This window comes from Simochromis diagramma, unplaced genomic scaffold (assembly GCF_900408965.1).
Source record: "Simochromis diagramma unplaced genomic scaffold, fSimDia1.1 OVJJ01000361.1, whole genome shotgun sequence".
Classification (NCBI taxonomy): domain Eukaryota; kingdom Metazoa; phylum Chordata; class Actinopteri; order Cichliformes; family Cichlidae; genus Simochromis; species Simochromis diagramma.
Window position 1 is genome coordinate 536835 of NW_024386860.1, and position 16256 is coordinate 553090.

Consider the following 16256-nt stretch of genomic DNA (forward strand, 5'->3'; position numbering starts at 1 on the left):
CGCGACTTTTAACAAACGTAATCATTTTTTTTTTTTTTTTTGCTGCGAGGTGCTGCACCGCTGTTTTGGATGAATTACAGCCTTTGTGAGATGCACCGTACATGTACTAAATATAAGAGGACACGGAACACACCGCCACACAAACACACAATATGTGACTTATAAGGCCATTATATTGACTTTAACCAATACCAAACAGACCGACTGGAACCAAACCTTGAAAAGGGGACCAGGAAAACAACTGCTTGTCTTTATAACATGTACTACCACTGCATTGATCACAATTGGACGCATCCTGTGTGAGGTTCTAATGGCTAACTGAACATTTAAATATATTATATCTAAATTATACTATAATATAATCACATTATATCATAAAATAATGTGACACAAATTCTCAGATTCTGATGTGTTTAGTTAATGGGACCTCTCATCTTATTATAGTGACTTCAAAGCTATGTACACTCTCACTCACACACACACACACACACACACACACACACATATATATATATATATATATATATACACACACACACACACACACACATATATATATATATATATATATATATATATATATACATACACACACACACACACACACACACATATATATGCACTTTGCCTTTTTTCTTCATATCTATGTGTATTTACGTCAACGTATGTATTTATGTATTTTTAAAAAATAAGGTGAAAAATAAGGGTACTTGCTATGTGTAATTACTGTAAAGATTTTTCACTTTGCATTTTATGTTTATATCTACGTGCATTTACATCAACATCTGTATGAAAAAAAATTAGAGTGAAAGATGAATAATGTTTATTTATTTATTTCACAGCTAATACACATTTAGGATAATGCTGTACAAATCAACAAATACATTTTGATGGAAACAGACCCAAGAGTTTCACTGAAAGCTCATTCCAGGAAGCAGTGTGCAAACATACATAATATGTATGTAATAATTTCAATCCTGAAACTTGTATGGAGCTTTTATGGAGGTATTTAAGTTGGCAGGCCTACCTCTGAGTGACTTTTACTACAGCACGTCCAAATAAAGAAAAGAAAGCGCTCAACTATTCTCACTATCAAGCTTGGTATAGATGCAAAAGCTCTGTGATAATACTGATAATATAAGCTAACTAGTCACTATTAATGAGAGGACAGGTGTCATCTTTGCTAAATTTTAGCCTCTTTTAAACTGTTTTTTGTATATTAACATTTTTGCTGCCAGTTCTCTCACCAGTACTGCTACAGCTTAAACTCATCTTGATTGTTTCTGGAGAAATCGCCTTTCTTTCTGTCCAGAATAAGATAGATGTGGACACTATGTTGCATATTTCAGTTGAAATTTGTCATAATGTTACTGTGGTTCTCCTCAAGAGGGTGCTGTAAACCTAAGTCAGACACACAAAGATTATACAACAGTCAAGTGATAATGAAAGTCGGAGAGAAGATGCCTGCGTCATTCGATGAGGATAAGCTGTTGATGTGGCTTTAATGCATGGTAAACACTTTCAATATCTTTTTCTGACATGTCACTGGAAATTAGTGCTGTATTGATCTGATCTGTAGTTTTGACGGCGAATACAGAACAGTTGCAGTTTGTATACAAGTTATTGCTACACTCCAGTTTGTAATCTTGCATTTCACTTAGGGGTAAGTGTTTAATGGCCCTCTAGATTTCTCAAACATTACCATACATACTTTTTTTTTAATTTTACCTTTAGAAATATAATTGATGCTTAGCTGTGTGTAGGCTATGTAATGATTATAGCTGAGAGGTGCACATTACAGCTACACTCTTGAGAACTTCGCGTCGATGGAGGCAGTTGGATTGTGAGGCGTGGCTCAGATGTGGGAGATATACAGGTAGGTGCTGTTGATGCTCCAGTCAGGGGGGAAGTCTTGCACTGCGTGGCTCTTGATGTGTCTTTGCATGGCGACCAGGCTGCTGCAGAACTCCAGGCACACTGTGCACTGGTACGGCGCGGCCCCACCGTGAGTCCGCAGGTGCTTGATCATGGCCGAGTAGTCCCGTGAACGTTGACCACAGAGGCGACACTCGAATGGTTTTTCGCCTTGAAGCAGAAAGAAGAAAGAGCAGGGTAGGGGGCACAGGAAGGAAGAGAAAGGAGGTGGAAGAGAGGAGCGCTCACTTGAGAAAGGGTGTTTAAAACATATTTATTTTCAGCGTTTTACAATCTGTTTAGCACGGGCCTCTGTGCCAGTAGATGTAGTATGTGGGGTTATGTTTTTCTGGGTTGTCTGTATTTATGTAGGCTACATACGACCTTGAAAGCCTCAAGGGATTTTTTTTTTCCTTCTTCATAATTTGCACAAACATTCACTTGTTATCAAGAACGCACTGATGAATTTGATTGTCAAAGTCAGTTTCACACGGTGAACTCTCGAAGTACCTATTTTAGCCCTACTTGAAGAAATTCATCAGATAAATAAAAGATTTTGTACAAATGTCTGTTAGGGTAAAATTACATTTTATATCTGTAAGGTCAAAGGTCAATTTTACTGTGCCATTATCATTTTCTGTAAAAACATTTTTTCCCCGCTGATCACTATTAAATGCCATGACCAAGAGACTGTACTATAGATCGTGAGAACACATCTCACAATTTGAATACTGAATTGGTTCTATTCTGGTTGCAGATATAAATTTACTGATTGGCATAAATTCTGGTATACATGCAATGTTTAATATTTAGTCAAATCCTAAAACTGTTTATTGGGTCAATTTTTCTTTCGCTCTCAACAGACACACTTCTTAAATGAGTAAACATGAGTAGATTAAACTGGGGCACTTTTATGCAAATCATCCAGCTTTGCACCACTTGCATCTGCTTTCCACTAAGTCGGTTTTTCTATTTGATTGTAGGTCAAAGCAACACAAAATGAAATAGATAAATATCAGCTTAGTCATTCTGAGAAAAAAAACTTACATTTTCATATTAATAAAATGTGCTGACAAAATCTGTGCTTATAAAAAAAGTCTACTGGTTTAACAGGTAGTGTTAAAAGTCTAAAACAAAATCCTTTCCAAAGAGCTTTTAAACATCTAAGTGTGTGAACGCCTGAAAAAGAAGTGACTTATTTATGAAGTAATATACCCGGGAATTTCTTTTTAGTGTCTTCTTTCAGTCTTTCAGATACTCGTTGATATGTGAGACATCAAAATTGCTCTTAAAAGATGTTATTATGAAGCAGATCTATCCTAGAACACACTGGCCTATCTGAAAGACCGACTCATGTTCATTACCATTTCTGTAGCTAAACAGACCTCAACTTAAACAAATTAGCTCATGTCCTTTCCATCAGTGCATTTCATTTTTAAATTCTCTTCTTTTGCTTTAAGCTTCTGAATCCTACACTCCCAAAAACCCAATATGCAGAGCAAATGCTAGACATTCATCATGGTGAATATTTCTAATGTCAGTGTCTCCAAAGTAATCTTAATAATAAAGCTTTAAGGAGTGTTTTGGAAATGTATTTTCTTTACTATTTAGTATTTCCTCAATGTATAGAATTGCTTTGCAGTTAAATACAGACACGATGCCCTTTGTTGACTAGATTCTCTGTTGCGTGCAAGTTTCAAGTCTGCAAGTTTCATATTCTGCAAGGTTAACTTCATAGTATTAGAATGAGTGGAAAACTCTCTACTTCCGAAGATGTTCTGCAGTAATGCACATGGGCCCGGTTGTACATTTAAAAAGTGCAGACACTTTTTAAATGTACTGAAAAACACAAAAACTTCTTAGTTATTATAATGAGGATACTTAAAAAATGGTATAACTGTGACAGTTATTCATAAATTCCTTAATTTGGCTGTAGCCTGCCATGCCATGTCTCTGATATGATTTTCCAAGTCCCACTGACTAAAACAACGTCAGACCTTTGTTGCTGTTGTTATTTTTAAACATGCTTTTCAAAGTCAGAGTTGGTAAATACATACTGGGCAGATTTATCGGACGTCATTTTGTAACTAGGTTAACACTTGTGACCTATGTTTATAGATTTTATTTAATTTCTTTTTTTTCTAAATTATTAGTCATTGCTGTGGGTAATCATTTTCCATCAGTGTCAAGCCAGAGGATTCTTTGCTGCACTATAAGTCGAAAATTCTCACAGCTATCTTTGAAAAAAAAGTAAATAATCTGATACGCTGATGCACTGCTGTTGAAGAGATGCGCTTACCAGTGTGTACTCGGTGGTGTGTGTCCAGCTGATGTTTCAGACTAAACTTCTTAGGGCAATGTTGGCACTGATAGGGTTTTTCTCCTCTGTGGTCTCCTCTGGTCTCTGATTCATGCGGTGTAACGTCTCCTCGTCCGCAGAACCGACATCCTGTGCAGGTTTTGCCTTTGAAAACAATCAGATTTTAATATAAAAAACAGATCTTGGTGCGAATATTGTGGTGACCTTTTCTGTTGTAAGTTGTATGTTGTCAGATAGAAGCTGCTTGCATTGCTTGCTGGAATGGAACTACACAACAACAAGATATTGCATAAATGTGGCTGAATCTATAGTAGAGCTGCGACGCTGAACAATCAGGTAGTGGATCACCAGGAAATGTATCTGAAAATAATTTTGAAAATAATTTGATTAATGCTGGCATGTTTGTATCTTGCAAAAAAGAGAAGATCTAACGGGTTCACAGCTGGCTCTGCAAAATTGTGTGTTAATCGATTTCTTGATAAATAACTGTCAGATAACTGTTAGTGATAATCCCGCCTTAGCTGATGTTAGTAGTCATGCTCGCAGAGTCTCTTGCTCTGACTTGCTAACTCAACCAGCTGTTTCAAAATAAATAACCACAGTTTTTGCCAGACCTTTAAAAACCGATTTTAGTCGCACAGCATTAGACATACAGCATTTCACTTGCATTTCTAAGGCACGTCTATTTTTGTTAAGCATCCTGTTGCAAGACAATAAATTCAGTTGGTACAAGCTTACCTTCCTGTCACTATGCACGCATATCACCTCTAAAAATTATAAAGGTGTGATTTTTGAGGTTAAGGTAGCACCACTGAAGCTTTACACTACCTTATATTTTTTAGGGTCTATCAAGTAAAAACATGGGCCTCATAGTTTTAGACAGGATGCTGAAAGGAGAAGGGGGTGTACTGTAGTAGGGGAAATTGAAAGAATAAACCACAACAATCGAACACTTACCACTCTAAACACAAGCTACTGAGACCTGTTGTCATTAGTGCATTTCCTGTCCAATATATCACTTCTTGCTAAAAAATACCTAACCTCATATAAGGTTTGAACACGTCTCTCTCTGTTTTGTAAAGATCTAGAAATAATATGTGTGTTTCTCGGTTGACTTTTACAAAAATAATAATACTAATAAAGATTGTTTTACTGTTATCCTTACTCTATGCAGCAGCAAGAAAACTCTGAATTTTATTTAAGATGCAGCTGCTGGTAAGACACAGTTTTACCATTGCCTAATCTGTTTAAGCATGATCATAATGTTCCATTGAGCAAAGATATTCAACATCTGATAAAATATTTATCAGGCTGATTGTACACTTTCGTGTGCACACACTCACCCACACAAACATGCACACGCACAGATTGTGTAACTCATTTTTGTGTGGATGAAATGAATATTAGAACGACATAATAAATCAATATGTTTGACTTTTTTGGCATGGGACAAACCACTGTTGCGATGCAGTACATACTGTACTGCATGTATCTAGCTGTATCTAGTAACCACACTACTGCTCCTGCTGCACCCTGCTTTCAAAAACCACAACTCTTTTTATCACTTTCCATTGCGTTGCTACACAGCTGGAGTCTGCAGAGGTTAGGGGTCATGAAAAGAACTTTTTACTGTTATCTTGTTAAAATTATCATTTCTACACAGGATGATCACTTTTACAATAATAATGTAGCTTCAGCGTGTTTTGATTATTGAAAGTGTGTGTTTTGTGTTTCTCATATCATTACCTAACTGTGTGGAGACTGACTCCCGCAGCACCGGATCATTGCGTAGACTGCAATGTTGGCAGTCTTGACCTCTGTCTTTGCTGGCTTTGGACACTTCGGGGTAACTGAGGACACACAAATTAACAGTTGCAAAAAAACAAATGTACTAATTATACCTTTAATTTAAAATGTAAACCTTCATTTGTCTCCCAAAGTCACAAACCGCAAATATATATATAAAAAAAAGATTTCTGTGTGCCGACTTCTAAGGCACACCTTCATAATGGCACATGGAAAAAAGTCAGTCTGCATACGTTTTACTGCTTTACGTGTTATCACAAATTACGTCCCTTAGACACTTAAAACTTCCTTCCTCTCAAATTTCAACCACAATATACTTATATGTTTAGTACATGCTCAATGCTAAAGAAAAGACTGAAAAGAGGTAGACCAGACTAAACAGTAAAGGAAGATTTCAGTGTGTGGAAACTCTCGAATTTGCAAAGGAGGGGAGAAATTTAGGGGGCTCCCCGTTATGTTCTATTTGGTTTTGCTGTGAGGAACAGTGCGCAATGTGTATACGCTAAATTATCACATAAAAACAAAACAAGGTGAAGTGGGTTATTACTTTGATGATAAATGAAACTTACTATATATATATATATATATATATATATATATATACATATACATATATATATATATATATATATACATATATATATATATATATATATATATATATATATATATATATATATATATATATATACACACACACACACATATATATATACACACACACACACACATATATATATATATATAAACATTTATAAATATATCTCTTTTTTTAGCCCTTTTGCGCAGTGGAAGCTAGGATGATAACTTCTCAAAAATGAATTTCACAGACCTGGACTGGCAAGGAAGGGTTAACAGGTGAAACTGATGTAGCTGGAAAATGCAGGAGGCTTGTTAACACATATCTACCCAAAAAGCAGTGAGTCAGGTGTGGTAGCTGTCACAAAGGAAAAATTGAGCAAATCGGGGGATTCTAAATTACTCTATTAGAGGAAAAATTTGGAGATAATGACTAGAAAAAAAAAAAAAACAAGTTTCCAAAATCATGTCCGAACTGTGTCTTACCTTGGTTCACCAGGTTGAACAGTCCCAGGAAATGCTTTCTGGCTAGATCTTTTTCTTTTTAAAAGGCTCTGTTTGATTATGTTTCCCATTCGAGTCGGACCAGTGTAAATGTTTTGTGCATAGCGGGGGTGGAAGCCTGAGTAGCCCATTATGGGGTTCTGACCTGGGGTTTGAAAATGAGAACTTAGTAGGGGGAACATTTGGGGACTGGAGAGAGAGTATGGGTAGGGTATAGAGGACTGGTTGGGTGACTGAAGAGGGTGAGCTGCAAGTAAGCTTGGATAGTTTTCTGCTATTCGCCGCAAGGTGCTCACAGAGTCCCACATGTTTGTAGAGAAAGTCCATGGATAAGAGAAAGAGGAATTGCTACTAGCAGGCTTGGCAACAGCACTGTTTCTGCTGTGAATTGGTTCTGAAATAGGGGACAGTTTGGCCTTCTTTCTTGGGGGTGATGGACTGCTGTGGGTCTTAGTAGGAGTAGAGGGTGAAAGGTTTTCCAAGGCAGTGCCTGCCTCATTCCCAGGGAAGGACCTCTTAAGCAGTTTATCCTCATTAAATGGACTTGCATTTGGATGTTGATTTTGTCCCTCTGGAGTCTCCTTTTCTACTTTGACGTCAGTGGTTTTGTCTCTTTTTTCCTGCTTTTCTGCTCTGCAGTCAAGAGTGTCCAGCTGCTTCCTGCACTGATCCTCCAGTGGCTGCATCTCCAGCAGTTGTGCAGCTTTCAACAGTAGTTGCAGATCATCCACAGAGACCTCAAGAGCTTGCGTGTAGGTGAAATCCAGAACTTGCTGGAAGGTGTGAGGTGAAAAATACTCTAGAGTGCAGCGTACAGGGCTGTCTATGTCTCCGCGGGCTAGCTGCTGTGCTAAAGTTCTGCTAGCACAGGCTAGTACTAGACGATGAGCCCTGAAAGTTTGACTCTTTACCGAAATTATAGCATCACAGAGTGACCCTGAGCGGCGTAAGGCATCTGCCTGCTCCAGGAAGTGGAAGTATTGGGTGTTGTTGATTCTGATCATGTCTGAAGGTGTAGATGTATAATCAAAAGTCTGAGAAGAGAAAACCAAAACCAAAAGAGATATCCCATCAGATTATGCCCACTCTATCTGAAAGTTTGTTCCATCTATTTGCCACATTGCTATGTGACATTTCCAGAAATGCTAAATTGTATGTTGGAAAATCAGGTTGAAAAACAGCAGCACAGATTGGCTTGTGATTAACATATATACTTCTCTGTGGTTTGCACTGTTTTTTTCCACCCTTTCCAAAGAGCATTACCTATAGTGAAAGCTGAGGGGGCAGAATGTACCCAACATGATTATTACAAAGATATTTATTATTTGTGTAATTACAAAGAACCGGTGTAACTCAATTTCATTTTCAGGGAATTTTCAAAACAGTTTTTTAAAAGTATTCTTTAAAAAAAATCCTGTATCTTTTTGTAGAGTCATATTTGCAAGAAAACTTTCCTCAATCACTACTGTGTCTGTTATCATGTTTGAATGCCTGGCTGCTGTGTGGAAATGTACTCTTATGTGAAAGCTTTGATATTCAGAGTTCACATACACACTCTAAAGCCACAAAGCCCTAACAGTATATGAAACCATGACTAATGACTGTACACGCGTAAACATGAGTAAAAAGTTTGAACATCAACAACAATAAGACCATATTTGAGTACAGTAAACATCAGATGCAAGATATTGCAGGGGTGGAATATGTAAATATGTAAGTATTTTTTTGGAATTTAACATTAATATTGAGAATACATGGATGAAGAGGCTGTGGCTGTACGCTAAAACTACCGGATGCCTGAAAGTTTTGTCATCTTCACACCGTCTGAAGTCTATAATGAACCTTTATGATTATACAGTGTGCGGTCGGTTTCTGAAGCAGAGGTCACAAGTACTGTGAGCTATTTCAGAAGGTTTTTTTGTTGTCTTTTTTTGCGCAATTGCAAACCCATACCCGTACCTCGATGGTGACTGTAAATGAAAAGTAAATGTGAAACAAAATGACATTTAGTTGTCTCATTACTGGAATTTAAAAAAAATATGTGCATAAATGATGCACCAATCAAAATCTTTTGTCTTGCGTAAAAATTTACGAAAATATTTTACATGAGCGATTTAATCCTTTAAAGCCTTTTAAAAGCGTTTTAGCTTGCTTTAATTAATTTCAAATTATTTTTAGTTTTTATGTTTGTCAATTATTTGGCTGTGTCTCATATGTAGGTGTAAGTGGTACAGCATGGAGCAGTGAGAGTGAAAGTGACAGTGGCGCAAGGCCATTATCGAAAGTACAAAGTTACTTAGTGCTTCTGTGTACTTGGGTTTGAAGACAAGCTTGAGTTTTCATTTGAGCATGCATTTATCGGTTTTGGTTTTTTTTTTTAAAGTCAAGACAATTATTAAATGTTTAATTCTACATAAACAGTGTCGAAAGCACATAGGGAATTCAGTGTGCAAATCGAGCTTATGTCAGTTTAGTGACGGGTATCGTCCGCATAGATGAATATAAAGTGCGTTGACCCGTATTTCCCAGTATGGCATTTACGGCTTCAAATATAAAGATATATTAAGTATACGCGCATATAATGCTTTGATTTTGCAAAGCTACATATAAAGTAACTTTCTTTTCAGAACAATTAAAATTTCTGGAGTACAATTTTCGTCATTTTCCACATAGTCATTTTAAGTGACCTGCATTTACGTTAAAACAGCGCCAATAATGATAATAAAATACCAATGTCATTATTAAAATATTATCGTATTAGTTGTCACAGTCGTGACGACAATATAATTAAGCATGTGGATACACACTAACATTACATAATGTATTTATAATCATTAAAAAAAATTTTTTAATTAACATTATTTTAAATCCAAGGAGATTTTGGTGAGATGTGAAAAGAAATGTGTCATAAACAAATCTTTGATCTGTATATTGATGCTCTTGTCTTACTTGCAAAGGCCTTTCAGGATTATTGATGTCTTTCAGAGTGCATTATGTGCCAATTCATGCACTTTCATTTTAACTGTGATTAGAATGTGTTTTCAAATACTGTGCTGACTTTCTGGTGACATTTATGTAATTCCAATAGTACTGTATAATTTATGATTGTTCACTGTAGTGCATATAGAGGTGCTCTCCTGGAAGCTGCTGGCCTATAAATGTTATTTTATGCTGTGCCCAAAGTTCACGCTTACCTGGTTTAAATCTATTTGTCTTAATCTAACTGTTTATTTGTCATAAACTGCCTGGTATAATATATTGTTCCCACTGCAGCTGCTCGGATCAATGTAGACCTGAGTTGTGCCATAGTTAGCAGGTGTTTGATCTCCTTTTAGTAAAAGTATAATCAATGTCAATGTAAAGCCTTACACATTTGACAAGAGAAGTAGTTAAAGTAAACCCTTCCAGAGCTCACACGTAAAGCACTAGAGTTGAAACCCAATTGATAAAACCCTCAACGGGCAACATATCAGTAGCACAGTGCTAAGTTGTGTTTACAGTAGATCAAAGATTAGACAGTTAAAAAGAGCAAAGATGAGAAATGTTGAGGTGCATCTTCTTGTGGTTTCAAGTGTTGGAAACCTAAGAAGCAACAAGCTGCATGAATGAGGCACTTACCAGATGTTTAGTGAATATTCTCCAAGGCGAACGATGAGCTACCTCGCATCATGACTGTGAAGCGACTTCTAAAGTGACATGTCTGTCAGGGCACAGGTTATACTGTGGGGCAGGGTGGTTTCCTCTTTTGTCTCTTCAGTCCCTCCTCTTCATGTTAACTCTCTCTGATTGGTGCTCTGATTACAGTGCTAAAAGGCTTGCCTTTTGTGATTAAAGATGGGGACTTTCTGTTAACTAAACCAGTACTTTGTTAAATTTTGCTTTGCTCAAACCACGGAGGAAGTTTTGATAAGGAATAATTTCTACTTCTTGTATAAGTGTCATACAGCTATTGTTGTCGAATACAAAACACAAACCAAACCAAATTAACAATGAAAACTTTTTTGAAAATGAGAGAGAAAAATGAGGACAGTGGTTGAATGGTAATGTTGCACACCTGTACATGTTGTACATGATTTCCTCTCCTCCTACTTCATTTGCTGGTCACTACATTAATAGACTGTTCTCTGCTGAGACAAAAACCACTTCAAAGACAGTCATCTGTGACAGGAAACATACAGACCAAAGCCCAGTGGTACTGATATGTAGGGCCGAGCTTTACTAAAAGCTGCGCTCTGAAAATAGAAATATCTGCTTTGGCCTTTCGATATGTCAGATGTTGGCGTGACAACCTGTAAAAATAGGCCAACTGTAGCGAGCTGGTCAGTTTGTCAGCCCGTGATGGTGGAGTATACTCTGTGCCTTTGCTTGCATTTAACGGTTTGTTTTGCCATATTCCTAAATTAGCTTTAATTTTTAAGCTAGTTATTTTTTTCTGCTACATTTTTAAAACTTAAAGGTTGTTTCTTTACATTTTTTTGTTCAGCTCAGGGGGAGACATCATGTGATAGGAAAAACATGCAGATGTGCCATCTTTTTAAAGAATTCTTGTTATACAGTATAATTTGGGCTCTTCATACAAGTGTAAAGAAAATCAGCAGTTTGTCAACACAGATGAGCATTTTCCACCTAAAAATGATTAGAGACCACCGAGTGAACCACACTCGTCATTAGAAATATTTGCATTTACAAAAATTTAATTGCAGTTACAAATGCCTGACAGATTATTGAGAACGTGGGCGTGTGTCTGTCTGTGAATGTGGGCGGACCACATTTTGCCATTATTACACAAACAAAGATACGCGCACGCACAGAGGCAAGGCTCACAAAGTGAAAACAGTAACTGCCGAGCTGTTAGGAGGGCAGAACAATCAAAAACGACATTAAAGCTTGTTCTCGAATATTTGTGTTAGAGTCCTGCTGTTCAAAGAGCTGTGACCCACTCGGGTATGATGTGCATTCTGGATGCTCATTTGGTCAAAATCTGGGGAGATTCAAGGCTGATTCAAGATCTTTGGCTCTTTTTGTAACTTCCTTAAACTGTTCAACTGAAGGAAGGTGTGATGTTTAGACAGGCAGATGCTTTTCAGGAGTGCAGTTGTCATGAGGGGGTTACCTTGGTCTGCCGCAATATTTACTTAGGTGGTTGGTATTACCATTATATCCACATAAATTTAATGATCCTTGGTTTACCAATATAGTATGCCAGTGTAATATGATGACCAGTGTTATTTACTTCACAAAGTGGTTTTACCACCTTCAAGATAGTTCCGGCTATAATGGAACCTTTCTTTGTGTACACGCAGGTGTGGACACACATACACACACCAGATACACACACAGTGAGAGTGACAACGTGACAAAACAACATGAGCTATGCTGTCATGGTTGGCACAGAAGAAACACAGTAGACTATTTAGCACAATTGAACATGCTGCAAGTGTAAAAACCAAACAATCATGGTTACAAATTGAAACAAAACATATGTACAAGACAGAGCTAGGACTTTATGTAGTGTTCATTTCAGCAGCACGGTAGCACATAAACTACAACTGGAAAGCAAGTATCAATACTTATGAGGCTGTCAATGGTATTACTTGTAAGCCAGTGTTGTCTAAACTTGTTTATTGTAGAAGCTCTATAAAGTAGCTTTTAGTTTGAGTCAACATGCAAAAACTGTTAAAAGAGAACATGGTAAAATACTATTGTGTGTGGTCAAAAGCCTGAAAACACCTTTTTGCATGAATTATATTAATTTTAGCTTTGCTTAGTGAAATTATTTCTTTGCTTTTACTGATGACTGCCATGTTCACTTTTACTGAAACTACAAGCACAGTGAAATGTAATGTTAATAACATATCTAATACTCCATTGCACACAGAATAATGATTCTCTTTGGCTAACTTGCTAGCTAGCATTACATAGACTCGGTTCCAGTAACAAGCCATTTGTGGATGACTAAAGTTTAAACAGTTTCATGTAAGTATTTCAGTTCTTAATTGAGTAATGCTTACTAAAATGTAGTGTATATACCTGATGTTTACAAAGTGCAAGAACATTTGCAAAGACATTTTTAAAGCATTATACAGTCATGAAAAAAGAAAGTAGTACAACTTTCATTGCTACGGTTTTACATTTCAGAATGCAATATAAAATCATCTGTTCCTTACTTGATTCTAAAATAATTTAAATAGAAGCTCATTTTTACAACAGCATAGTTAATACAGAAGCCACAATACAAAAACTACGTGGAAAGTTCATACTAAACTCGTGCTACATCCATGGAAATTAAGAGGGAAAGTAGCAACCAGTTGGTGCTAATCAAATGCAGCCAGTTAGCTGATCATCAGTGAGTTAGAGCATCTCTACAAAAACAAGACTTTTGGCAGTTATGGAGGATTCAGATGTACATTAACACAATGCCAAGAAGGAAAGATCAGGTATGTTCTAACACAAGCAACTGTTGTTGTCTGTCAGTCTGGGAAGATTTATGAGACAGTTTCCAAACAATCTGAAGTCTACAGTAAGAATGATTATTCATAAGTGGAAAACATTCAAGACATGATATGTGGACGCCCGGCAAATTCACTCAAAAATCAGAGCGTCTATTTCTCTGAGAAACTGCAAAAACCCAAGAGCTACATGTGAGACTCTACTTGCCTCAATTAGCATGTTGAATTTTAAAGTTATTAACAGGAACTGGTAAAAATCTTCTTCTCTCTAAAAGAACATGGCAGCATAGCCTAAGCTCTGCAAACCGCCATCTGTGCTCCTCTGTATACCAATATATTCTAGAGACAAATGAGGTTGTATGTCCAACAGCTAAAACTTGGCTGAAATGGGGTCATGCAACAGGACAAAGATCCCAAGCACAGCAGCAAAACTAAAACAGGATGCCAGAAAAAGAAAAGAATCAAGGTGTTGCAATAGCCCAGTTAAAAACCCGGCCTCAACCCAACTGAAATGCTGCGGTGGGACCTTAAGGTAGTTGTGCACAAACAATTTCCCCCAAACCACAATAAATTGAAGCAAAGTTGTAAAAAAAGAGTGGTCAGAATTTCTCCACTATGATGCAAGAGATATACTAGCTAAAGATGGTTCTGCACGCTAGTGAATCACAAAGTGTTCTCAGTTTTTGATTCACTGATTCTGATTTTTTTCTTTTTTTAAATAAATGATGGCACAGTGCTTTATTTCATGTGTTCTTGTCTTGTTCATCTGAGGTTGTAGGCTTTTTTAATTATGTCCTTGCATGTAAAACTATAGAACTTAGAGTGCACTTTCTTTTTCAAATCAAATTGTTAATGCTCTGTTTACTAGAAAACAGATTTAGCACATCTCTGCACATGTCAGTATGTTTCTACCACCTGTTTTTCAGTGAAATATTAGAAAAGGCATCGGTGGGGACTTGCAAGGCCTCACTGGCCTTTATGTACTAATACACACACCCAAAACAGGCAAGGGAAGTGCCCATTTGTTGAAAAACAGCTCCATAGCACCACTTGAGGTAAAAACCTCAGCAGGAAACTTTGTTTTCTGCATTTTCTTTACATTCAGGAAGTTGCTCTTGGAAATGCAGAAAAAAACAACAACACTTTGTTCGACCTACTGTTTAAAGTAAATCTAACACGTTATATTACACAGTAAAAACGCCATTACTTTTATTTGACTATCAGCTTATTATAACTACATACATTTCGTATTTACATCAACACCTTCAGAACTAATCTTTGATTAAATGCTGACTGGATTACTGACCTTGTCAATTACATTTATTTAGAAACACATGGATCAGATTTTTCCCATTGTGCACTGTATTGTTAAAACCTGCCAAAGAATCCCAATTGTCTCATATGAGCTGTATAAATCAAGCTGTTTTGATATTTATTTTTTAACTCAAGTCTCGTAGAGGAATCATAGTGCGATTGCTATCATTTGCTATTTCTGTTGTATTAATACATTGTTGTGCATGGCTTTTAAGTTACTATAAAGAACACTGTTCCTGCCCTTATTGTTCTTGCAATGTCCAGTTGTCATGAGGGATATAAATTGACATGATTACTTCTTCTTATATATTACAATAAACACCACCTAATGTGTTGTATCGTATGCTATATTTTGGTTTGTGGTGAGTAGTTTGTTTTAAGCAGAGATAAGATCTTGCTCAAGAATTTTTTCTCTGCAAGGTTTCTGTTTGCATATTAAGACAAAGAAGAAATGAATAGCGTATTAAAAAACCCCCCACTTGACTCTGTTCAGAGTTGCAGAATTAAAAAGGCGACACATAAAAAGTGATTTTGTTTCTCCACATGCACGATCATGCATGATCTTAGAGAATTTTAAGTTAACTTTGGGGGGGGTTTTTTGCTTTTTTTTCCATTTTGACTTTGGCAGCATGTTTTGGATATGTGAATTTCCTATGTGGTGAATACAGTGCGCAAACCGCTTTTCCCAATAATTTTCAAGAGTTCATCATTTACATAGAACTTAATTCCAAATATAAGATTAAGTAGTATTCGTCATAAATGCTTCTCACCTATATGATAAAGGGACATGCATAAAGTGTGAACCACAAGGTGGTTTCCTGTAATGGCTGTGATCACAGGTTTGACAGGTTGTTGCATTAAGAAGGGAAAAAACTAGAAACTGTCATTTCGTGTGTGTTTGTTTTTTTTCAGCTTACTTTTTTTATTTAATAGGTTTTCTCGCAGTTATTAGTGCATTACTGCCATACGTTACAATTCCGCGATGTAATATACGATATCTGACCATTCGTGGTAGCTTAATCACGTATAGGTATCGTGCTGTGTGCATGCTTAGAAGAAAGTCGGTGACATTTGGGGGCTATTCTTCACACCCTTGTTTGTGCAGTTATTGTCAAATGTTGCTCAAACCACTGGACAGTCTGATCTCATCGATTCCTCTCAGTGAAATTAGCAATATACCAATGCTTAAATGTCACCTTGCACTATATAGGAAGAAAAAGCCAGAACTGATGCAAAGGGCTTCACCTACCAGTAATCTCAAGACTCTCAGGCCCCCCTAACACCCCACTCCTCAACACCTGCTGTCCCACCCGCCGTCAGTTGACAATCACCATCAGACACTTTACCCATCATCAGTGCTGACTCACCGA

The 16256-nt window shown here is 36.9% G+C and overlaps 1 protein-coding gene across 2 annotated transcripts; it reads right to left on the reverse strand.

Moving 5' to 3' along the window:
- Positions 1 to 808: 808 nt before the first annotated feature.
- zbtb32 (zinc finger and BTB domain containing 32) lies at positions 809 to 10831 on the reverse strand. 2 transcript variants are annotated; one of them, XM_040029494.1, is made up of 5 exons: positions 10742 to 10831; positions 7106 to 8157; positions 5981 to 6084; positions 4214 to 4378; positions 809 to 2085 (listed from the first exon to the last, which is right to left on the reverse strand). In XM_040029494.1, exons 2-5 carry the CDS (start codon positions 8125 to 8127, stop codon positions 1856 to 1858), a joined length of 1521 nt encoding a protein of 506 aa, XP_039885428.1. In that variant the 5' UTR covers positions 8128 to 8157; positions 10742 to 10831; the 3' UTR covers positions 809 to 1855. The 2 variants fall into 2 exon arrangements, with proteins under 2 accessions (XP_039885428.1, XP_039885429.1); XM_040029495.1 differs by having other exon boundaries at positions 7106 to 10824.
- Between the last annotated feature and the right edge of the window lie 5425 nt (positions 10832 to 16256).

What these genes read in the sequence shown, in the direction of transcription:
- zbtb32 (XM_040029494.1), bottom strand. Translation starts at nt 8,127, where the DNA reads ATGATCAGAATCAACAACACCCAATACTTCCACTTCCTGGAGCAGGCA. An exon ending in GTCAGTCTCCACACAGTTAG is followed by an intron (nt 4,379 to 5,980) that starts GTAATGATATGA and finishes TTGTTTTCAAAG; the next exon opens with GCAAAACCTGCACAGGATGT. An exon ending in ACACCACCGAGTACACACTG is followed by an intron (nt 2,086 to 4,213) that starts GTAAGCGCATCT and finishes TTCTGCTTCAAG; the next exon opens with GCGAAAAACCATTCGAGTGT.